The 23,515-nt window shown below is 52.0% G+C and overlaps 1 protein-coding gene across 4 annotated transcripts; it reads right to left on the bottom strand.

Moving 5' to 3' along the window:
* Positions 1-4,629: 4,629 nt before the first annotated feature.
* RAB17 (RAB17, member RAS oncogene family) lies at positions 4,630-21,818 on the bottom strand. 4 transcript variants are annotated; one of them, XM_050751678.1, is made up of 6 exons: positions 21,154-21,471; positions 16,544-16,703; positions 8,328-8,479; positions 7,568-7,693; positions 5,684-5,777; positions 4,630-5,431 (listed from the first exon to the last, which is right to left on the bottom strand). In XM_050751678.1, exons 2-6 carry the CDS (start codon positions 16,698-16,700, stop codon positions 5,322-5,324), a joined length of 639 nt encoding a protein of 212 aa, XP_050607635.1. In that variant the 5' UTR covers positions 16,701-16,703; positions 21,154-21,471; the 3' UTR covers positions 4,630-5,321. The 4 variants fall into 4 exon arrangements, with proteins under 4 accessions (XP_050607635.1, XP_050607636.1, XP_050607633.1 ...); XM_050751679.1 differs by having other exon boundaries at positions 16,610-16,703; XM_050751676.1 differs by lacking the exons at positions 4,630-5,431; positions 5,684-5,777 and having other exon boundaries at positions 7,154-7,693; positions 21,154-21,818.
* Between the last annotated feature and the right edge of the window lie 1,697 nt (positions 21,819-23,515).

The following is a 23,515-nucleotide window of genomic DNA, read 5'->3' as shown; positions in this document are numbered from 1 at the left end:
TACCTGAGCAAACCGTTGTAGTAACTTCACAATATCATCTAGTTTTTAGTCCGTACTCAAAAATCCCCATGTGTAGCAAGACAGTCTTCTTTTCCCCCACTGGGCTCCAATCTAAATTCACAGTCAGCTGTTTCTCTTTGATTCCTGACCAGTTAATTTTTTATGTTGTCCCGGTGTTGACTTTTTCAAGCACCCAGATGAGTCGTCTTCGAAAATGCTCCGCCTATATGGTTTGTAAGTTGTTCTCCCACGGCCATGTACCTGTTCTTCCATTCCCTGTACTTCCTGTCATCAGAGAGGTGCATCCAGGGTCTTGCCTGGATTCAGGTCACGCACGGTGGACCCAAACACTCTATGTCTTTCCTATTGCATCATATCTGACCATGGGACCCCGGGCTCCCTCTCTGACAGGTGCTATTTGACCCTGTGGTAGAGACAGATCTCTTCATTGTAAGAGGTTTTTTCCTGTGTGATCAATGTGAAATCTGTGGTGGGGACAGGACCCCATGGCCAGATCCTGTTTCCCAGCCAGCTTGCAGCCTGAGATGTCAGTGTCCCCTGACTACTCATGCCAGGCTGAGCTCCTGCACCACAAGTCACCCCCACACCACGATGATTCTCTAATTCCTTCCACAGTCATTAGCTGGATTCTTCCAGAGAATTTTTTTTTCCTTTTTTTCTCAGAACTTTATAATTTTTGACACTCAAATTGGTCTAAATTTGGCCAGTGGGAGTCCTAAAGAGGGAATAAATTCAAAAAAAAAAAAAAAAAAAAACTTTTTTTAAAGAATAGTTCTGTGAGTCAGCCCATCTGGGAAACACAGATCCATCCAGAGGAATGGGATAGGAACCTATTCAAGAGGAAACAAGACAGGCCGGGCACGGTGGCTCACGCCTGTAATCCCAGCACTTTGGGATGCTGAAATGGGCAGATCACCTGAGGTCAGGAGTTTGAGACCAGTCTGGTGAAACCCCATCTCTGCTAAAAATGCAAAAATTAGCCGGGTGTGGTGGCAGGCACCTGTCGTCCCAGCTACTCGGGACTGAGGCAAAAGAATCACTTGAACCCTGGAGGCAGAGGCTGCAGTGAGCTGAGATTGCACCACTGCACTCCAGCCTGGGTGACAAGAGCAAAACTCCATCTCAAAACAAAAAAAAAAAAAAAAGAAAAGAAAGAAAGAAAAGAAAAGATTAGCCTCACAGGCTGGGACGGCAGGGGCTCCCAGGGCCACTCATCAACATTGCCATGCCTCTGGCCTCCACCACCACCCACCACAGGCAAACAACAGCTTATGAGAAGACCCAGGTCCAAACTCAGGCTAAGCAGGGCTGGAGCTGCTTCCCCAGCAGCAACCTGGACAGTGGGCACACGGACCAGCTTCCCCCAGGGTCTGGGGCTGGTGGGGTCCTGGAGTCATTTATCCTGAATCATCTGTGACACAAATGTCTGCGGCCCTGCTGGGGCCTCTCCCTGTGTGCTCTCAGAAATGGGGCCTTCCTGCCTGCTGCCCCACCCCAGCCCCGTTTCGGGACAGGGAGATACGGTGGTGGAGCATGGACACAGCTGAGCCTTCTACACGCAGGTGTCGGGCTGCGGGGGCTGTTTTTAGGAAAGCCCGCCTGTTCTTTAGGTCTCCGGGAAAAAAACACGCTTTCCTCCCTTGGTTGGATACACATGTGTTGAGTGACTGGTGTGTGCCAGGCAGTGTAGGGGACCCTGGGAATCCCACAGAAATCAGGGCAGACAGAGGCCCTGCTCTCACTGAGGGTCTCAGCCTCACCTATGCTCACCTGGAAGGATTTAGAAATCCCTGTGCAGTCTGATGGGATCAGAACCTCCGGGTGAGATGCAGCTGTGGAGCTTGATTTTTTTTTTTTTTTTGGAGATGGGGTCTCATTCTGTTGCCCAGGCTGGAATGCAGTGGCTTGATCGTGGCTCACTGCAGCCTCGACCCCCAAGGCTCAAGCAATCCTCCCACCTCAGCCTCCAGGGTAGCCAGGACTACAGGTGTGCACCACCACACCCAGCTAATTTTTTGTTTTGCTTTTTGTAGAAACAGGGTCTCTCTTTGTTGCCCAGGCTGGTCACAAACTGCTGGCCTCGAGTAGTCCTCCCGCTTCGGCCTCCCAAAGTGCCAGTATTACAGGCATGAGCCACCGCACCCTGCTTAGGTGCAGGGCTTTCCGAAGCTCCCCAGGTGACTCCAGCACAGGGTTGAGCCCCGCCTGCCTAGTGGTGAGGGAGGAGGGGAAAGGGGTAGTCACAGTACCGGGAGACGGGGAACCCAGGGCTCCAGGACCACCACAGATCTGTCCACGCTTGGGGAGGCCATGAAATGACTCCTTGAGGAATCTCATATTCCTTCCCTTCTACGTCATCAAGCCGCTCCTCTGCAGCTCCTCTGAGCGCCTCCTGGTTTACTCTTCAGCAGAGCAAGCCCTCAGGACGCCAGGACCCTGGGACTTGCCTTACACAATGCTGGAGCGCCGCCTGGTGGCCACGGGCAACCTCAGCCTGCGGCCACCTGCAAGGTGGGTCCCACTTGGCTCAGGGCCCGCTGCAGGGGCACAGGGCACGAGGACACAGCCTAGGACACTGGGGACTCACACTTCATGTTCTTCATCGGCAAGGGAATCATCGCATGAAAAATGGTCCAACTTTATTAGCAGCCGGAAACTGCAACGTGCATAGCAATAATAGTGTCAGATTTCACCTGTGAAATTGTCTAAGAAACGAGGACAGTACTCGTGAAAAGCAAGGGAACAGGCCCTCTGGGGAGCTATTGTTTTCTTTATTTATCCTCTAGCTCTTCTTGGAGATCATGACAGAGGCGTGTGAAATCTGGTCTGCAATTGTCTAGTAAAGATCACGTGAGAAGTTCATTTCAGGTCACACTAGCACCCGGAAAGCCAGACTCCAAGGGAGACCCAGGATGTCTCCTTGTCTCCAGGATTGAAAGCTGGATCTGCCAGGGGCCCAGTGGACCCAGGTAGCTCCTACAGTTAGGAAAACGAAGCCAGGGATTGTGAGGGAGGTACTGTTATGAAGCTGTGGTTGGAACGCTGAGAAACCCAGGCTGGCAAGGAGGGACTGTGCCCACCCTGGGCCCAATGGATGAGGGGAGGGAGCAGCCCCCGGAGCCTGCAGGAGGAAGAGGCCTCTGTGGCAGGGGCAGGGGCTTCTGGCCGGGACACAGCCAGCCTCACCAGGTGGGCCCTAGGCGGTGGCTGGCCTCCGTGTCCCCTCCTCCATCCCCTGTCAGGGCTCCCCATGGTCTGGGCACCACTGAAGGCCAAGGCCTGGCATCTCTGTGCAAAGTGAATGAGAGCAGAGAGAAGCCCGGAGGAGCCGGGGAAGTTCCAGGCACAGAGCCCTTTCCCCTTTCGCGTGATGAGAAGCTCAGCGTCAAACGAGAGGTACTTTGCTTTCTCCTTACTTGATCCTTATAGCAGCCAATACAGTGATGCCACTTTTTCCAGGTGGATAAAAATGTCTTATTGTTTAAAACTTACCCCTGCTTATCACAGTCCCAGGGACAAGGATGAAAACCAATATAACCTTCCAAAAAGTGGCCACCTTTGAAATAACCTTGCCACATCAGGTGTCCAGAAAGAGACCCAACAGGGAAACATCATGTGGGGTTTACCTCCCAAAACAGGGTCTGGGTTGCTGCTGTTTGGATATTTGTCCCTTCCAAACCTCATGTTGAAATCTGACCCCCAGGGCTGGACGCGGTGGCTCATGCCTGTCATCCCAGCATTGTGGGAGGCGGAGGCGGGTGGGTCACCTGAGGCCAGGAGTTGGAGACAAGCCTGACCAACATGATGAACCCCCATCTCTACTAAAAAATACAAAAATTAGGTGGGTGTGGTGGCGCACACCTGTAGTCCCAGCTACTCAGGAGGCTGAGGCAGGAGAATCGTTGGAACCTGGGAGGCAGAAATTGCAGTGAACTAAGATCATGCCAGTGCACTCCAGGCTGGATGACAGAGCGAGACTCCATCTCCAAAAAGAAAAGAATAAAAAAAGAAGAAATCTGACCCCCAGTGTGAGAGGTGGGGCCTAATGGGAGGTGCTGGGTCATGGGGGTGGGTCATAAATGGCCTGGTGCCATCCTAGCAGTAATGAGGGAGCTCTTACTCCAAAGCTCCTGTAAGAATTCCCCCAGAGCTGGTTGTTAAAAAGAGTGGGACCTCCCCCCTACCCCTCTCCCCGTGTGACCTCTGCACACCAGCTCTCACTGCCTTCTGCCGTGAGTGGCAGCAGCCTGGGGCCTCACCAGAAACAGATACTGGCCCCATGCATCCTGTGCAGCCTGGAGAGCCATGAGCCCAACAAACCTCTTTCTTCATAAATCACCCAGCCTCAGGTATCCCTTTATAGCAACACAAAAACAGACTAAGGCATGGGTTTCTCTGTAAAGGGAGGCAGGCAGGATGAAGTGTCGCCATCTGGGAATGCATCCCATCCAGAGAGCTGGGCCAGGCCCACATTCGTCACAGCCTGCCACATGGGCCTGCTTCCTTATTTACTTAGCAGGAACCCTCCCAGAATCTATACAGAAATACCTACAACCATCCATCAGGCGCAGTGCCCCGCCTTGTCCTCAAAAACTTCCAAAAGCCAGATTGTCAAAAGCCATTTAATTTTTGGAGAAAACAATGCATACACAGTACACGTTACATCTCAGGCGAAATGTCTCAGAACCTTCCTACGCATTGGACAGAAACTCAGCTTCACCACACTGCCAGCCGGGAGACCATGGGAGGGAACTGGCGCCACTTCCCCCAGCTGCCCTTCCCACGGGCAACTTCACCAATATGCGGAAATCCCGCGCCCACCCCACAGTCAGTCATTGCTCTGTTTCTTCCCGGCACCACCACCTCCATCTGGGCCTGCTCTCCAACTCCCCGAAGCAGGTGGGCCCAAGCTCCAGGCCAGTGCCCCACTCAGATCAGGCGTTAGGCTTCTTCCCACCATCGCTGTGCTCCAGGGACTTTTCCAATCCTTCCTTCCTCTCTGCCCAGAGGCTGCCTGGCTGAGGGGGCCACCGTCCAGGTAGGGCAGGCACAGGCATCGGGGGACCAGAGGGTGTCGGTGGGGATGGGGCACAGCACTTTCCTGGGAGCCATGTGACATCAGATCTTCCCCTGGCGGTTTCCACTGGCTGTGGGAAGTGGTTTTTATAAAGGGGGCCAACTTCCAGGAACCTCTAGGGCTCGGGAGCAACCCAGCATCGAGAGCGAATCAGAATCCTCGCAGAGCTGGCCATGGCCCAGGCAGGGGGCGTCTTCTCCACAGCCCCCAGGAGCGGCTGCACCTAGTGGGCACAACATTTGGCCTGCCTCGCGGGCCCCTCGTTCAGAGCCACAGCTGCATCCGCCTGCAGAGCCTGGCCCTCCCTGTCGTCTCTCTGCAGTAGCTCTTGGGCTGTGAACGGCAAGAAGAGGGGAAGGGAAGTCGCCCAGCCAAGCACAGCCTTGCAAACCAGCCACCCCGGGCGGGACCCGCCCCTCTATGTTTATCCGGAACCATAGACCAAGGGCCTCCTGCCCCTCCTGGTCACTGTCCAGTCCCTAGAGACATCCTATGGGATCCCACGTCACCAGCAACAGGGACCCAGGGAAGTCGGTCAAGGACAAGCACCTCCCACCTTGTCTGGCCCGTGGGGACGTCACTCACCCACGGCACTGAACACCTCTGACACCTGGTAGTTCAGTTTGGCCGAAGTTTCCATGAACAGCAACTTCTGGCTCTCAGCAAACTCCTTCCCTTCCTGAAAGAAACAGTCACAAAATCCAGCGTTGTTTATAAGAGTTTCCTAAGGACACCTGGTTCACTTCCAACGGTAAGACCTGAGAAAGCTGCAGCTGTGGAGCCCGCACTCCTCCACGTTTCACGTCCAAGTTGTGTTTCTCACACTCCTGGACAGCCAGGGCCGGGGAGGGGCAGGGTGTGCTCCCTGGTAGAGGCTCTCCTTCTAGCTGGCTGGGGACGGCCTTCCTCCTCCTGCAGCGCCTGGAAAGCCAAGTTCCCACCCCCAGACTCCCCTCCCACCATGCCTGTTGGCACCTGTGGGCTTTGATGCTGGGCAAAGAACCAACTGAACACCCAGGAAACAGAAAAGGCAGAGGGAGGCCCCTGGACAGCGCCCACCTGGGCCCTTCTTCTGGGAAGCCCTCATTTTCCAGCACAGCTCTCCTTTGGGGAGAAACGGATGTCCCAGAGCAAAGGCAAACTGGAAAATAGCAGGCTTGCAACGGGTGACCAGGAGAGAAGCAATCATGGGAAGGCCACAGCCTCGCCCAGGAGTCAGGGGTGGCCAAGGAATGGGGGCCTTCCTGTGCAGGCCCCTCCCCTAGCCTCCAGGACTCTCCCAGGAAGAGGAGCCTGTGATGGATCCCAGAGGGCACAGCTCAGGTTCCTGACTGTCCAGCCAGACACGGAGCTGGCAGCAGGTGTGGCCAGTCACACCCACAGCTCTCGCACCATCATGAATGCACTACTCCTGTCCCGGCCCAGAGATCCCTCGGCCGGCCCTGTGCGCCTCAGCCAGCTCCCCAGACAGACGCTCCAAACCCACCGTGGCCGCCCACTGCCCCTCCAGGCCTTGAGTAACCTCGCACCTGTGTTTCTGTGCCTGCCTGAGCACGCAGCACATCTAGTCACTCTCAGGGGACACAGCTCTGTTGCCAGGACCCTCTCCTCCCCCACCCCACTTTGCAACGAAGGCCCAGACCAATGCTGTCTCCCTTTGCTCCCCTTGCTCTCCCCTGAGATTCTCCAAAATCTTCACCCCACTTCTCCATCTCTCCACAGCCTCCATTGAAGCTGGGGCCTTTTCTCTTTGGGAGGCGCGCCTGTCGGTCTAATCCCTGAGTTGGGTCTTCCCCTGGGCCAGCCTCTAGTATGTGTGGGGTCTCCCATCTGCCACTTGTCTGCAGCTGTTTATATGGTCTTCATCCTAAATGTAGCGGGGAGGTGGGATGCCAATGGAAGAGAGACAACAGAACACCTGGGTGACCGCTGCCTCTGCCTGTAAGGAGGCCTGACAAAACCCGGGTGAGGGAGGCCATATTTGCACAGAGGCCCCTTCTGGGAACCGAGTGGGGAAGGGAGCCCTACTGAGGAAATAGATTGCTTTTCTCGTTCAAGCCGAGCCCACCTTGCAGTGCCGCCCTGCCCTTCCCTCTGCCGGCCATGCCGTGCCTGCTCCTCCACCACTGGGCTGGAACTGCCATGGTGCTGGCCCTGAGTTTTTCAGGAAATCTTTGACTAACAGAGAAACTCAGGTGGAAAGTTGTGTGTGTGTGCATGTGTGCATGTGTGTGCGTGTGCGTGCGAGTGTGCATGCTTGTACGTGTGTGGGAGCAAGTGAGAGTGAATGTAGGGGGGTGTGCATGTGTGTGCAGATGCATGTGGGCTTGTAGAGGTGTGTGTGCACATGTGTAAGTGTGTGCAAGTGTGGGTGTGCGTGTGTGAAAGTGTGAGTGCCAAGGTCTTGACACAGGCGGGCAGGGCTCTCTCCTCCTGTGGAAGAGGAGAGCAGGGTCTCCTAGGCGGTACCTGGAAGGTCACCTCCCGCTCCTCGCTGAGGTCTGTCTTGTTGCCCACCAGCATCACCAGGACTTCTTCCGGGTGCAGCTCCTTCTCCAGGTCCTTCAGCCACTGCTGAGCCTTGAGGAAGGAATCCTAGAAAAGAAAAAAAAAAAGTAATGTCAAACAAAACTTACAGGTGGTCATTAGCTATTCCGGCGGGGAAAGCCAGTGTTGCTGTTCATGTTGTGTTAAACGTCACAGAATCCAACTGGCCATGGACACACCTGCAGGCTGCTCTGTTCCTCTGAGGAGGGCACGTTCCTGTCCTGGGTGACCTGTGCGGCCAGGCAGAAAACTGCTGGGACACACATCAGATCCTTCACCCCGAGCAGGCCCAGGAGACTGCCGACCACGGGGTATGTCAGGTCAGGCCTTGAGCTCCTGAATCTTCCACCCCTAGATGTCCTCAAAGGACCACTCTGTGCAAGAGTCTGGGGAACTGGCCACCACCCCAAACCCTGACCCTAATGCAGCACCAGGAACTACTGAGTGGCAGATGGCAGCGGCGCGTTCTTTGTGGACCACAGAGGAGCAGAACCCCGACTGTGCAGGAGGATGGGGAGTTGTCAGGAGGCCATCCTGGAGGAGGTGTTACTGCTAGGATGGCACCAAGCCATTTATGACCCACCCCCATGACCCAACACCTCCCATGGCATCATTGCATTGGAGAAACTAGAAGGCAGGTGCTTGGGAAGGAGGATGGGACATGCCTCAAGGTGGGCCCTACCTTCCTGGTGATGTCGTACACCAGAAGCGCAGCATTGGCGCCCCTGAAGTAGAGGTGGCAGACACTGTGGTACTTCTCCTGGCCAGCTGTGTCCCAGATCTCAAGCTTCAGAGAGGCGGTGCCTACATCCACCACTTTTGTGAAGAACGCACCTGAAACAGGAAGACCCACAGGGCTTACTCAGAGGATGAGGTTGCCACGTGTGGCTCAGGTGGGACCACGGCGAGCCACAGGCACAGCAATGGGCTCAGAGGGACAGCTGGTCACGTGCCTCCTATGCCCGCATGGCCGGGCGGTTGAGCAAACAGTTATTCTGGGAGATGGAGGCTTCCACATCAAGCAAAGTGTCAGGAGTGATTGCTATGGGGCCTTCAGAGAGGCTTTGGTTGGGAAGATAAATCTCCAGGACCTAACACAAAAGCTCTGGGTTACATATGCCATGGAAGGGATCTCCAGTTACTGGGAGTCCAACACATCCCTGCCAGCTTCCACAGATGCAGCTGGGCTCTGGGGACCCCTAGAACCCTGAGCACCCCCAGCCCACTGGCCCCTTGTCTGCCAGACCCATCTTGCACAGAGGCAGTCACAATTGCACAAGCTTCTCCAAGACCTTCCTCGCCTCCTAACCTCCCCACTTTCCTGATGCTGCTCCCCACCAACCCCCTTCTCTACTGTCCCCTCTGCATGGCGTCCTTCCTCTTCTTACCTAGAAAACTCTTAGGTGTCCTTTGAGCTCTTCGAGTGGCAACCCCTGCCTCCATGGAAGCCTCCCTGCACCCCATACACACCCAGAGGCAAGGCTTCCTGCATTCTCTGCCTGTCTCCCCCAGCAACGCAGGGGCTTTGTCTTCACACACACACACACACATGCACAAAAACTACCCTCACGCACTTTAACATATTGGGCAACGCACTGTTCATTTAAAGATTTTCTACCCTTTGCTTTCCAAAGAGATATGATTTTAAAAATGATTATTTTCTAGATCTCCAAAATGTTTTGCCCATCGTGTGTGGCTTGTCAGGGACGTGTTATACACAGAATCGGAGAGGAAGGGGTGGGGGAAGGCAAGGTGTCTGGGGCATGGAGGAGCCACCAGCACTGGCAGGCTCCTGTCAAAGCGGCTACCCTGCCTAGACCCTGGGTTGGGTTTGGAGTCTGTTGGGGAGATTCCGGCAAATGGAGCCACAGGTTTAAAATGAAAAGTTTCACTCCAAGGACAGTGCATGCGAGTCCTGCAGCTGCCAAAACAAAGTCCCACGAGCCGAGTGGCTCAAATTAGCAGATTTCTTCCTGCAGTTCTGGAGGCCAGAGGTCCAAAACCAACGCGCTGGCTGGGTTGGTGCCTTCCAGAGACTGAAGGAGAATCCGTCCCAGGCCTCCTCCAGCTTCAGGGGCTGCCGGCAACCCTGGTGTTCCTGGTGGCTGCATCACCCCCATCTCTGGCTGTCTTCATGTGGCTGCATCTCTGTAGCCGCGTCCTCTCCCCTTCTTATAAAGACATCAGTCACTGGACTTAGGGGCCATCTGCAAAGACCCTCTCTCCAAATAAGGTCGCACTCACAGGTTCCAGGGGATAGGACTTAATTGCATCTTTACAGGTGGGAAAAACACAGTTGCACCCAGTAAACATAGAACAGGAGGTTGGACAGAGCTTTCCAGCATGATGCAGCAAGACCATGCTTCTCTCTCATGACACGGCCTCTTCCTAAACGGAAGCCACCACCTGGGCTCTTCTGCCCGTGTGTCCTACAGTTTCCTGCAGGTCCAGGAACTTGAAGTTAGACAAACTCTCCAGGTCAAACAAAGCTGCAGTCTCCATCCAGACAGTAGGACCAGTGATTTCCAGCTCAGACGGGGCAATTGTTGGGACTGAACCGGCTATACACCTCTGAACTCATCAGGTGTTCCACTGGATTGACGACGGTGCCAGAATGAAGACTGTGCCCAGGCCATGAGTGTAGACCCCTCAGCTGATCTGACGGCAGCTTGCTTAAACTTTCTAAGTCTCAGCTTCCTCGTCCATAGCAGGAGCTAATGGTGCCCTCCACCCAGGGTGGCAGTTAAATCGTCTGAGCAAGGAGAGAAAGAGAACATGAGTTTTGCTTCCTCTTCCTGTCCTCTTTGCTCTTCGTGGACTTGTTGTCTTAAAACGTGGGCCTTTCATCCTTATCTTTCTGTTTCCCATCACTTCAAATCACATTTCTCAGTTTGAATTTGGTTTTATCTTAAAAGCTGGTGCAGGTGACATGTGAGCATAAAACTCAGGTTTGCTTCCTCCATTGACCAACCTTAGCCTCTCATATTTTCCTTTTCCATGTTGAAAATGATGGCTGGAGGCCGGGCACAGTGGCTCATGCCTGTAATGCCAGCACTTTGGGAGGCCCAGGTGGGTGGATCACTTGAGGTCGAGTTCGAGACCAGCCTGACCAACATGGTGAAACTCTGTCTCTACTGAAAATACAAAAATTAGAAAGGTGTGCTGGCACGCCCCTGTAGTCCCAGCTACTCAGGAGGCTGAAGCAGGAGAATCACTTGAACCCAGGAGGTGGAGGTTGCAGCGAGCTGAGATCGTGCCACTGCACTCCAGCCTGGGCAGCAGGAGACAGTGTAAGACTCTGCCTCAAAAAAAGAAGAGGAGAGGAGAGGAGAGGAGAGGGGAGGGGAAGGAAAAGAAAAGAAAATGATGGCTGGTGGTTGAATTTACACTAATGTAAAATCCCAGCAAAATTCCAAGGAGGGCATGGGTCTTAGTCCAAGCAATGATAATGCATGATAATAGTCAATGTTTAGCTATTTACAGAACATAGACCCTTCTCTTCCCTGCAGAGGGATGTAAGGCCCTCAGGTGGGCCCCTGGACAGGTATCTGAGGCAACCTAGTCTTGTGCACTCCTTGGCTCTGACCTGGAAGACAACATGCATTTATTATCATATCCTTTTTCAGAAACCCACTAACCACATGTTCTGTATCTCCACAGCTAAAGCCAAAATGTAATTAAAAAATAAATTTTTGGCTGGGTACAGTGGCTTATGCCTGTAATCCCAGCATCTGGGGAATCCAAGGAGGAAGGATCACTCTAGCCCAAGAGTTCAAGACCAGTCTGGGCAATGTAGTGAAACCTTGTCTCTATAAAAAATACAAAAATTAGCTGGGTACGGTGGAGCACACCTGTGGTCCCAGCTACTGAAGAGGCGGAGGCAGAGGACTGCTTGAGCCCAGGAGGTTCAGACTACAGTGAACTGTGATCGTACCACTGCACTCCAGCCTGGGCAACAGAATGAGACCCCATCTTTAAAAAAATAAAAATAAAAATAATTCCTCTACTAAATTTTATTTTCTTAATTTTAATTTTTTTTTTTTTTTTTTCTGAGATGGAGTCTCACTCTGTTGCCCAGCCTGGAGTGCAGTGGCGCAACCTCGGCTCACTGTAAGCTCCACCTCCCGGGTTCACACCATTCTCCTGCCTCAGCCTCCCAACTAGCTGGGATGACAGGTGCCCACCACCACGCCCGGCTATTTTTTTTGTTTTTTAGTAGAGACAGGGTTTCACCGTGTTAGCCAGGATGGTCTCGATCTCCTGACCTCGTGATCCCCCCGCCTTGGCCTCCCAAAGTGCTGGGATTACAGGCATTAGCCACAGTGCCCAACCTAATTTTAATTTTTCTTTAGTAGAGGCACGGTTTTACTATGTTGCCCAGGCTGGTCTCAAACTCCTGAGCTCGGGCAATCTGCCCGCCTCGGCCTCCCAAAGTGCTGAGATTACAGGCGTGAGCCGCTGCGCCCAGCCTCTTTACTAAATGTTAGCATCATATAAGTGGTTTTGCTTTTTTACCTTTTAATTTAAGTAAACAGCTGATTCTGCTCATTGAAGCCTTCTCTGTAGCACTTGGCTGTTTTTGTAAAAGTAGTGAGCTGATGACAAATTGAAAGGAACATGAAATGGAAACTTATTTTCTGGGGGCTCTAGGACATCAGCCACGTTCTCGGTTTAGAAGGGAAGTGAACTGGTGCTGGGTTGAATGTGCCTTGTACCTGTTTGTCACCCTCCCCTTCCTGCAAAAAGCCCAGCAAGTCTGGGGTGAGTCGTGGCTTCAGCTGGCAAATGTTCACACAAGCACTAGATGTCACCATCCTTCCAAAAGATGTCATGCAAAAGTCGGAATCTCCCCTGCTGTGGCCCGTTAGGACGCTGGGGGCAGTCCATGGGTAGCGCCAGCCCCCATCCCTGACACAGCAGTGGCTCCTGCAGCTGCCACCTCCTCAATAGGCCCTGGCGGGGGTGGGCGGGAGGCTGGGCTCACTTGGACTCCTGTCTGCTCTGCCTCTGCCCTGCCTGCTCTCATGGCACTGGCCAGCACGTTGGGTTTCCAGCTTCAGGGCTCGAGTCCGTGTCACTTTCTGGCTCTGCTTCCTGCTTCCTCTGGATGGACGGTGTCTTGCCAGGAGCTGAGCCCACCGCCTGTGTCACGTCCTGCTGTGGGCCCCACCCCACACACCTGTCCACAGAACCAGACCCCCTCGGGAGGGCCCCAGAGACGCAAGTCAATCCTCCTGAAGGCTGACCCCTCAGACAGGGCTGGCCTTGGTGACCTTAAGCCACCCAAAGTAACAGCAACCTTTCATGGAGAGCCCACTCCAGGAAGGTGTTTACACTCCCATTTCACAGGGAAAAAATCCAGATGGAGGGAAGGAGCGGCATTCCTGTGGCCGTCCATCCCATCCCTCCCTCGGGGTTCCTGCAACCAAGCACTGGGCGCGTTGCCTCCTGCATTTCCAGGCTGCCTGTGAGGACAGCACTCCCGTTCTCCTCTGAGGCTCTGCTCCTGGCCCACCCTCTCCCCTGGGCAGGAGCCAGTGTTCTTGATAAAAGCTGGAGTCACACGTGACAAAAGCAGCAGGAGTGTCTGCTCTCAAAGGGTTTTCATGCAACACAGATCACTCTTCCCCCAAAGCACATAAGTTAAAGGAATGAGCACATCCCATCTCCTCATCCTAGAAGCGGCAATACCCACATTTATAATAATATATGATCATGTAATGATTATAATGATGATTAATAATTAACATACACTTTGGGAGGCCAAGGCTGGTGGATTGCTTGAGGTCAGGAGTTCGAAACCATCCTGGCCAGCATGTTGAAACCCCATCTCTACTAAAAATACAAAAATCAGCATGGTGGTGCACACCTGTAATCCCAGCCACTCAGGAGGCTGAGGCAGGAGAATTGGTTGAACCCAGGAGGCGGAGGTTGCAGTGAGCCAAGGTCGCACCACCTCACTCCAGCCTGGGCAACAGAGCGAGACTCCGTCTCAAAAAATAATAATAATAAAATAACTAACATAGGCCAGGTGTGGTGGTGCACACCATGGCAAAACCCTATCTCTACAAAAAATATAAAAATTAGCTATGGTGGTGTGCACCTGTGGTCACAGCTACTCTGGAGGCTAAGGTGGGAGGATGGCTTGAGCCCAGGAGGCAGAGGTTCCAGTGAGCCACTGCACTCTAGCCTGGGTGACAGAGCAAGACTCTGTCTCAAAAAAATTAACATAATGATAATAATAAATTGCATGACATCTATCCATAGCTATAGTAATATCTACCTCCCAAAGCTGTAATATTATCCCAAGGTGTAACGCAGACACTCAGATGGAAGCAGAGAAGACCAGCGTTCCCACAGGGGACTCAGGCAACAGCAAAGGAAGGAGCTTCCACAGTTCTGCTCCTGCAACCCAGCACAGCTGCCCCCACACCCAGGTGCTCAATACAAAAGTACGGACCCCAGGGTTGGAGGCTGATGGGATGAAGGCGGCTTGTGAGCCACAGGCTAACCTATTCTGGCCATTCTCCTCCTCTCCCTGTTGTGCCACGGGCCATAGCCCACAGCCTCCCAACCCTGCCCCATCACGGAGACCCAGAGTGGGAGCAAAGACTCCACACAGCAGGCCTGGGTGAAAGGCAGAGTCCAGCCTGTAGAACGGTCCTGCCCCTCGGAGAGAGGAGACAAACCCGGGCCCCGGGGAGAGGGGTTTGGAGGAAGCGAGGCCCTGGCTTTCATCTGAAAGCTGCTGGCAGTGGGGTGGCCCCTGAGGGCCCAGGCAGAGGACCAGGAGTAGAGTGAGACATACAGGCCTTCCCCGCAAGCAAAGACCCCCAACCTGGCCTGGGACTCCCCAGCAAGCCCAGCTTTGTTCACCCCTCTGAGCCTAGTAGGCCCCCTGAAGAGAGGGCGGGCAATTGGGACAGCCAGGGCAGGCGTGAGGGGGACGCTCGGACCCTGGCTTGATGGAACGAAAGGAACTAGGGCCTCGCCCTTCAATGTCGGGGCCTCCATCCCCCTCGCCTGTAAAATACAGAATGCCCAGCACCACCCTGAGGCTCCACGGACCCCACACATTGCCCCCCACCCCCACCCAAGGAAGGTGGGGGCTCTGTGGGTACAGCTCTCTGTGGGCTGAGCACATCCAAGCATGTCTCAATGAATCCAAAGCACCCTCCCACCCTCCAACCACACATCTCGGAGTCTCTCAGCCCTGCTTGCACTCACCCAGTGAGTGCCTTTGGGCGCTGGCTCCTGCAGGCTCTGCTAGGGTGGCAGCACAGAGTCCTTCTGTACAAGGCCCTGTAGCAAATACTTCAGATTTTACTGGCCATGGGGTCACTGCTGCAACCACTCAACACTGCTGCCGTTTTAGAGTGAAAAGAGGAGGAACAGCAAGAATATCATTTACAGAGGGTAAGTACCTGAACAGGTAGAGCTTTGTCTCCACAGAACCTTATGCACAAAACAAGCAGAACAGCCAGAGAGCCACAGTGTGCAGACCTCCGTCTCAGAGCGAGATCCGTCCCCAGTCCAACTCACCTGGCCTGACACCTGCTGCCTCTCTCTGCATCTTGAATACCAGTCACCCAGGTACAAAGCTCTCAACATCCAGGCCCAGTGAGGCCCTCATCAGTGTTCTCTATTCTCAGCTGAGGCCACCCTCCGGCCAGCCTTGGCACTTTGATGTATTTTTAAAGGAAGCCAAGTCCAATATCAGGACTTGCGGGGTGAGGGGTGCAGATCTCCCTGCTAATGGAGAAGAGGATTGCACTGCCCACCCCAAGGCAACCTTGACTCTCTCCCCAGGGTCGCCCTCTGCAGACAGCCTCTCACCATCACTCTGGCCGTTCTCACCACTAGCTCTGGGAGTTGGACCAGGCAGACCCCTGCCGATCCCCCTGTATCTCCTGGGGATCCTTCAGGAACTACTCCCCACCCCCGAGAAAATGGAAGGGCTCCCTAATAGCTAACACCATGTGCCACATTTTGCAATTGTGTTTCTGTGTTTGGTGCATCTGTTTAGCTGGTTATAGAATCCTCCCCACCTAACGCAGGCCTGGAAAAGGGTTTGTGCTCAACAGATGCCTGTTAGATGAGTAAATGAATGAGTCCATTTGGAGATGGGCAGCTTATCCATGTCAGAGTCCGAATTTGAAACCAAAGCTCTGATTCTGCACGTGTTCCCCCAGGGGACATTGGCATAAAGAACACGCTGGCTTTCCCCATTTCAGGTGAAAACTGGGTTTCACTGCCTAGGCAGGCTGTGCCCACAGCAGGACGGGAAGGAGGCCAGCAGCCTGCAGATGCCCCATGCAGTCACTCCTGAGCTTCACGACAGGTTAGCCTTTTTAAGAAACACAGTGAGAAGGTCTCCCTCCCCACCCACGCCCAACAAGGATCCTCCCACCCCCAATCCAGGCCAAGCTGGTAAACCAAGTCCAGGTGGGAAGGAAGATGCTGGTGGGGTAAATAAAGCAAGGGAGCAGTGTTAGCAGGAGGGCGGCCTGGGTGGTGGGAGAGGACAGCTGGTTTAGGCCACTGAGTGGCCAGAGCCCAGGAGGCTTTATCCGGGCTCTCCCTTCCACCAGCATAATCCCTCACACCCAACCCAACCCTTTGGGGCCAGAGGTCCTACTCCAGAATCTCCACCCCCTGCAGACTCCAGCTGAGCTGAAATCTGACCCAGAGCCAAGGGTGCCTCCTGTCTTTGTAGATTCTGTGGCTGCGTTCATGGACCTCACTCCCTCCCCTCACACACTGGACACAGGCAGCTCAAGGCCCCAGGACAGCATGGGGATTCCTAGGCAGGCATCATCCCCCTCTGCCCCAGGTGTGAGTCAGCAGCCCAGACTTCTGCACTGGAGACCAGCAAAGGGGTGCTCTGCTCTCACTTACAGCCCACCGTAGGCAGGATATTCTTGAAGTCATTCTTCACGTACCGAAGAGCCAAGCTGGACTTACCCACGGAGCCACTTCCCAGGAGAACCAGCTTGAATGCACGGGGCTGGCTGGGGGCAGCCCTGGGCTGGGGGGTCCTGTGTGCCTGTGCCATGCCCTGCAAAGAATCACAACCGCCTGAAGCAGGTGGAACATCTGAGCCACATCAACTCAGCAAGCTCAACCCCGGGGCTGCTTCCTGCTCAGGAGCAGATGGTCCAAAACAGAGCTCCCAACTCAGAGGCCACCTGGGTCCACACTCCTGCTCCCCTCTGCCCCCCATGCCCCATCTCCCCATCTGCAGTTTTTAGGTCCATTTTTACGTCTGTAGTAAGGAACAAAAGGAGTTTTGCTTAGAAAGCTCCGGGCACAGGTCACTGCAGACCCTGAAAAGCAATGATTACATGTGGAGGTCTTAGGGCTTATTGTTCACCTTCCATTACTTTGAATTTTTACAAATCTATTACTTGTCCCCAAAGTATCTAATGCATGGAGAGGTAAAAAGCATCTGAGCATTTCTTGGATGGTTGTTCATGGATTAAAGTTGGTGTTTCAGAAAAAAATCTACCTAAAAAAAGTTGGTGTCTCAATGATCTCAAAACATCATAGACACATTCCTATTGTGTCTAAAGCCTCAGAATCCACAGTGGTATGCCCCAGAGAAAACCAATTTTGTGGTCAAAATAAATGTGGGTGACCCCTGCATATTTTTGCATTATAAAAACTCTCATGTACACACCACAATAGAGAGAACGGTCTGATGGGCCCATGGACCCCCCTCCTTCTTCCCTAGTAATCAGCTCAGCCATTCATGTCACTCACACTCCCAAACCTCCCCCTAGCAGGTTAATGTAAAGCAGATCCCAGGCATCCAATCCTCTGCAAATCTCAGTACAGATACAGGCATCTTTTTCTTTGCAGTTCACGTGTTGAAGAAATCAGGTTGTCTTATAGATTTCCAGTACGGATGTTGCTGATTGCACCCCTGTGTTATTGAATGGAGTCCTCTGAACTTTGTATTTTTGATACGTGGTGGTTCAGGATATAAACCTGATTAGATACAGGCTATTTTTTGGCAAGATTGCTATGAGAGTGTGTGTGCACTTCCCGCAGAAGGCAAATAATGTCCAGTTGTCTCTCTGTGATGTTGGCAGTCACTGAAGACCATTACTTCGACCCGCTCTTTCACTAGAGGGTTGCAAAATGGTGACATTCTGATAATGTTCTAATGTTATCACTTGGTGCTTGTTTATTATCTAGGAAGAGAAGCTCTCCACAATCAATATGAAACCCATCGGGGGCAGCTGGTCCTGTGATCAGAGTCTCATCTCCCTCCCTCACCATGGTGGGCAAGAGGAAGGCTCCCTAAAGAGGGAAGGGGAGGAACTTTGAAAAGGAAAGAAGAAAAAGCAGGAGTGGTTGGAAGCAATCCACATGCCCTCACTGCCCCCAGTAAGGAGCCACGGCCACAGACTGGTCTGGTCTGCCCTGCAGGGATAAGAGGAGAAGTAATCAAGTTTGAAATCAGTCTTGAAACAAATAGGATGGGATCCTAGATACCAAGAAGATCGTTCTAGGCAGAAAGCGACTGGAGAGTCACAGAGTCCTTAACAGGAGGGTTTAGGGCTCTCTACCCATCAGAGAAGAAGGGCGCCACATAGTAGACTCGAGTGGTTATCCCAAACATGCCTGGAAACCCATCTTAGATGGAAATACTCAAGTTTCACCATCAAGTATGATGCTGGCTTCAGAGATGGATAAAAAACATAACATTAAGTTTTCCATCTGTGTTTCTTAAAAAAGAAGAAAGAAAGAAAGAAAGAAAGAAAGAAAGAAAGAAAGAAAGAAAGAAAGAAAGAAAGAAAGAAAGAAAGAAAAGAAAAGAAAAGAAAAGAAAAGAAAAGAAAAGAAAAGAAAAGAAAAGAAAAGAAAAGAAAAGAAAAGAAAAGAAAAAGAAAAAGAAAAAGAAAATCTCTCCAGGTGATCTCAATATGCAGCCAAGACTAGGAATCACTGCTAGAATTCTGTTTTCCTTGGAGCTGGGAATGGTGTCTAGCACATAGTAAGCACTCAATAAATACCTAAGAAATGAATGAATGAGGCCAAGCACAAAGAGCACATAACACAGCACCTGTGCTTTGAAATATCCTCCTGGATTGAGGATGATTTCTTGGGGGCTGGCTATGATTTGCATGGATCCTCCAAAAAGCAGATTTGAAAACTTAGTCCCCAGTGCAACCATGCTGGGAGGTGGGGCCTAACAAAAGGTGGTTGGGTCATGAGGACTCTGTTCTCATTAATCCATGCCCGGCACAGATTAACACTGCTGCACTCTTGCACGTCCACGAGCCTGTGTGTTCTCTTGTCCTTTCACCTTCCACTGTGGGATGACACAACAAGAAGGCCCCAACAGATGTAGACCCCTTGGCCTTGGACTTCCCAGCCTCCAGAACCATAAGAGACAAATCTTTGTTCTGTATACATTTCTGTCTCGGGAATTCTGTCAAAGCAGCACAGACTAAGACAGCACCTGAGGCAAAGTGAGAGTGCCTGGGGTGGGAACTGAGTCCATCAGATGATCCACTCAAGTCAGCTGGGGACAGGCTCTCAGAGGTCAAGGCACATCCCAGACTCTCCACCCTTTGGTGGAATGGGAAAGGGTAGTGGGGGTGGGGTGAGGGAACAAACACTACTCAATGGCTACAGTGTATACTGCTCAGGTATTGGGCGCAACAAAATCTCAGAAATCACTGAAGAACATATCCATGTAACCAAATACCACCTGTTCCCCCAAAATCTATTGAAATAAAAAATAATTAAAAATAAACAAAACTATCCCGTCAAGTTCTCTTTGCTATTTATTTGTACAGGTTAATAAAACCTTTCCTAAGTCAAAAAAAATCTGTGGCCCAAAACTTGTCTGAATTAACTGAAATAGGTGGACTCTGAAGGAATGCACTGTGACTACTGGGATGCCAGCGTCTCATTCCTTTGACAATGATATGTCTCTTTAATAAGGTTATTTTATTTTGGGGCTGGGCGCAGTAGCTCATGCCTGTAATGGCACTTTGAGAAGCCAAGGTGGGTGGATCACTTGTGGTCAGGAGTTGGAGACCAGCCTGTCCAACACAGTGAAACCCCAACTCTACTAAAAATACAAAAATTAGCTGGGTGTGGTGGCGCATGCCTGTAATCCCAGCTACTTGGGAGGCTGAGGCAGGAAAATCGCTTGAACCCAGGAGGCAGAGGTTGCAGTGAGCCAAGATCCCACCACTGCACTCCAGCCTGGGCAACAGAGCGAGACTCCGTCTCAAAAAAAAAAAAAAAAAAAAAAGTTATTTTACTATAAACATACAAGTGTCAATATAAATAAACTACCCATAACTCCACCCCCTTAATACAACCACAAAAGGTATTTTTGCCTACTTCTAGCTTTTTTCTATGACTCCTAAAAACAAACCAAAACCCATGGTTTTAACATAAAAGTATTATCTCATATATGTAAAAAATACTTAAATGTAATACCAAAGGCAGTCTCACATTGCTTCAAAATCATGTTTAGTGGACACATAACATTTCTACAACTATCTCAACTTGCTGAACCATTTTCCTAATACTGGATTTTTACTTAGTTTTAATTTTTTCTCTGTAATAAGACTGCAGTAAACATTTTCTTATATAACTTTTTGTGTGATTGAGTGTTGTAAGCTTTCAATAATGAAAGGTTGGAGCCTTCTGTCCAAAGAGAAAATTGAAAGTGTGGCGCCTGACTGCCCCCTCCAGAATTTAATCAAGATGGGGTTATTAGTAGTCAAAGACGTTACTAGGTTATTGAAGACAAAGATGCTTTCAGGGACACCATATTCAAGATTGGAGCTTCTCTAGTAATCTTAACTTGGGGCTTTTTCATTTCTTACACCTCCCTTCCACTAAAGGGAAAAAAGGAGAGCAAATCCCAAATCAGTCTTTTTTGTGGGGAAGGGGCCATTCCAGGGAAGGGTCTGGTTGATTAGTCTATTGCCAGCTGCACTCCTGTGTCACCCTTGCCTGGGCCTGTGAAGAATATTGAGATTACAAGAGGTACACCAGTACATTGCATTCAGAATGCAGCCATTTGATACAGAAAGAAAACAAAATGTAGATTGTAAAAAGGAGTTTACAAGAAAACCTGACAAGCTTCCTAGATATCACTGGGTATTAAATTGGGGATTCTGATGTCATTTGAAATGGATTCCCTGAAGAGTTCTTCTTATTACCAGAAGTTTGTTTTTTTTTTGTTTGTTTGTTTGTTTTGTGTTTTCAAGACCTTAAAACTGGAACTTTCCAGAAGAAAAAATCAAATAAGAATCTCTTTCTGGGAATCCAACCTAGTGAGCCGTCAGAAATCTGAACCAGGAAGTCTCCGCCCCAGCTTTGTCCTTTGATTATACACATACGGGCACATGCACAGACACAAACAAATACAGACATGGGTACAAACACGTGAGCACACATACAGACACACAGAGACACACACACAGAGAAGCAGACACTCTGCAAAGTGCACAGAGGTTCAAACAATGACTCACCTGTTCCCCAGGCCCAGTCACTTGCAGGGAGCTGAAGAGCCTACATCACCAGTCCACGGCGTTGCTACCTGTCTCCCCTTTCTCCTCTCTCTGGCCCAGGGAAAGGTTTGCTTCCCTCCACAGGCAGGACAGAAGGAGCCTCTGCTCCGGTGGAAAACAGCCTCAGAGCAGAGGTCAAGAGCAGCAGCCTTGGACCAGGGCAGTGCCCGCTGGCCCTCAGCCCCAAGGTCAGGCCTCTTCTCCTCCCAAAAGATTTCAGGGCAAAGTCCACGGTGGTCATGTGGTCACCTGGGGCAGAGCAGGAAGCTGGATCACAAAGCAGGTGACTCAGCAGGAGGCTGGACCGCAAAGCAGGTGACCTGGGAGCACCTGTGTGCTGCCGGAAGTCACATTCCTGTCCTACGTTTGCTGGCACCCAACTGGAGCCCATTGTTCAGCTTTGTTCTGGGGTTTCACTTCTGGGGTCTCACTTTGGCGCGGAATGTTTTTCTTGGCTCCTTCCTTGGAGCTGTGTTGAATCTTTGTTGCACTTGAAGAACCAACAGCCCAGAAGAGAAAAGAATATTTCGGTCAAATGAATTACTTCCTCCTACTGTCAGCTGGAAGCCAACCCTGGCTAAGCCCCACACTAGACCCACAGGCAACTCAGTGTGAGCCAGTCCGGGGCAGACCCTGGGCTGATGCCACCTGAGGGCAGGGGGGACGTGGCCTCCGTGGACACGGGAGACTCCAGGTGCAGGAGACAGGGAGGTGGACTTCCTCCTGGTCTTCCCAAATTCTTCAGGAGACTCTAGTCAGGAAATTTCTGGCTTGGTGGGAACGTAAGAGTCTCCTCCAGGTAAGATTTCCGGAGCCGCTGAGTGCAGCTGGGGTACCAGGGTTGGGCCTGAGGCTGAGGAGACGGAAATCTGTTGCCGTGAACATTACTCCACACAGCCAGTATATGGGAAACCAGCTCACTTTATGTCCTCCAAAATCACCCTAACTTCTAGTTTGGGTCCCATCCCACGGGGCTGCTGGGAAGTAAGTTCCACCATCACAGTGGTTCCTCCGCCCTGTGGGAGTCGGGGGCTCTTATGCTGGAGGGGGGACACCGGCCTGGGCTTCTGCTGAGGCTCTGCCCCTCATCCCTGCAGGATGGACTAGCCAGTCCTAACACAGGACCAGTGTTGCTCTGCCACGTCCAAGCCTCCTCTGGGATGCTTCCTCCATGCAACCCCTTCCCCTGGGGCGTGGCCACCTCCCTGGAAGCTGCCAGCATGCTCGGCTGGGCCCGGGCACTCTGGAGACTTGAGAATCTCTCTTTTTGAATGAGTCCTTATCCTCTGCCCCCAGGCTGGTAACAAAAGGTCTGGGGGTGGTGACGTGCTGGGAAAGGTATAACTCGTGAGATGGAGGCTGAATGTGGAGACACGTGAATGTGCTTCTCTTCTCCCCAATTCCCTTGAAGAATCCACCTTCCTGCAAGGTTGGGGGAGCATAGAATGGGAGGAAGATACAAATACCAATTTTATAGCAAGAATGCAAAAAGAGGCCAGTGCGGTGGCTCAGGCCTGTAATCCCAGCACTTTGAAAGGTTGAGCTGGGTGGATTGCTGAGGTCAGGAGTTCAAGACCAGCCTGACCAACATGGAGAAACCCCATCTCTACTAAAAATACAAAAAAATTAGCCAGGCGTGGTGACGTGCGCCTATGATCCTAGCTGAGGCAGGAGACTTGCTTGAACCTGGGAGGCAGAGGTTGCAGTGAGCTGAGATTGTGCCACTGCACACCGGCCTGGGCAAAAGAGTGAAACTCTGTCTCAAAAAGTAAAAATTAAAAAAAAAAAAATAAAAAGACAAAATGCTTAAGAACCAGCTTTTTACTCCCAAAATGGGAGGTTTGTGACTACAGTCAGACAGCAGGTTTGAAAGCCAGGCCTTGTCTAGAGAAAGGAGTTTTGGAATCTGCTAAGCTCATCTGTGACTATGTAACAGCCCATGGATCATGTTGGGGGGGTCCCAACTCCCTAGAAGGAGGAAACCCCTAGAAGACCTCAGGCCAGTCCCCAAACAGCACAGAGCTGGGCCAGGCGGCATCCCCAGCCACCCCTTGAGCAATGCACATGTGTAAGATCACAGAAGTGACTGGTGAGGGTGCAGAGAGCCCCTGAGGGCCAGGACGGGACAGTGGAAGGAGACGCCAAGATAGGCAGGCTCAGGAGCTGGTGCAGGCAGGGCCAAGGTGCCCCAGAGGCCGGCGGTCCAGGCAGGCGTTTCCAGCAGAGACCACGGGGAAGCAAGGACCTCTCACATGTCCAAGGACAACACATCCCCTCCCCACACTGCCACGAAGTCCCCGGCCACACTCCCAACCCAGGTACC

The sequence above is a fragment of the Macaca thibetana genome, chromosome 12 (assembly GCF_024542745.1).
Source record: "Macaca thibetana thibetana isolate TM-01 chromosome 12, ASM2454274v1, whole genome shotgun sequence".
Classification (NCBI taxonomy): Eukaryota; Metazoa; Chordata; class Mammalia; order Primates; family Cercopithecidae; genus Macaca; species Macaca thibetana.
The sequence above is the reverse complement of the archived record's forward strand: the minus strand, read 5'-3'. Positions and strand labels throughout refer to the sequence as shown.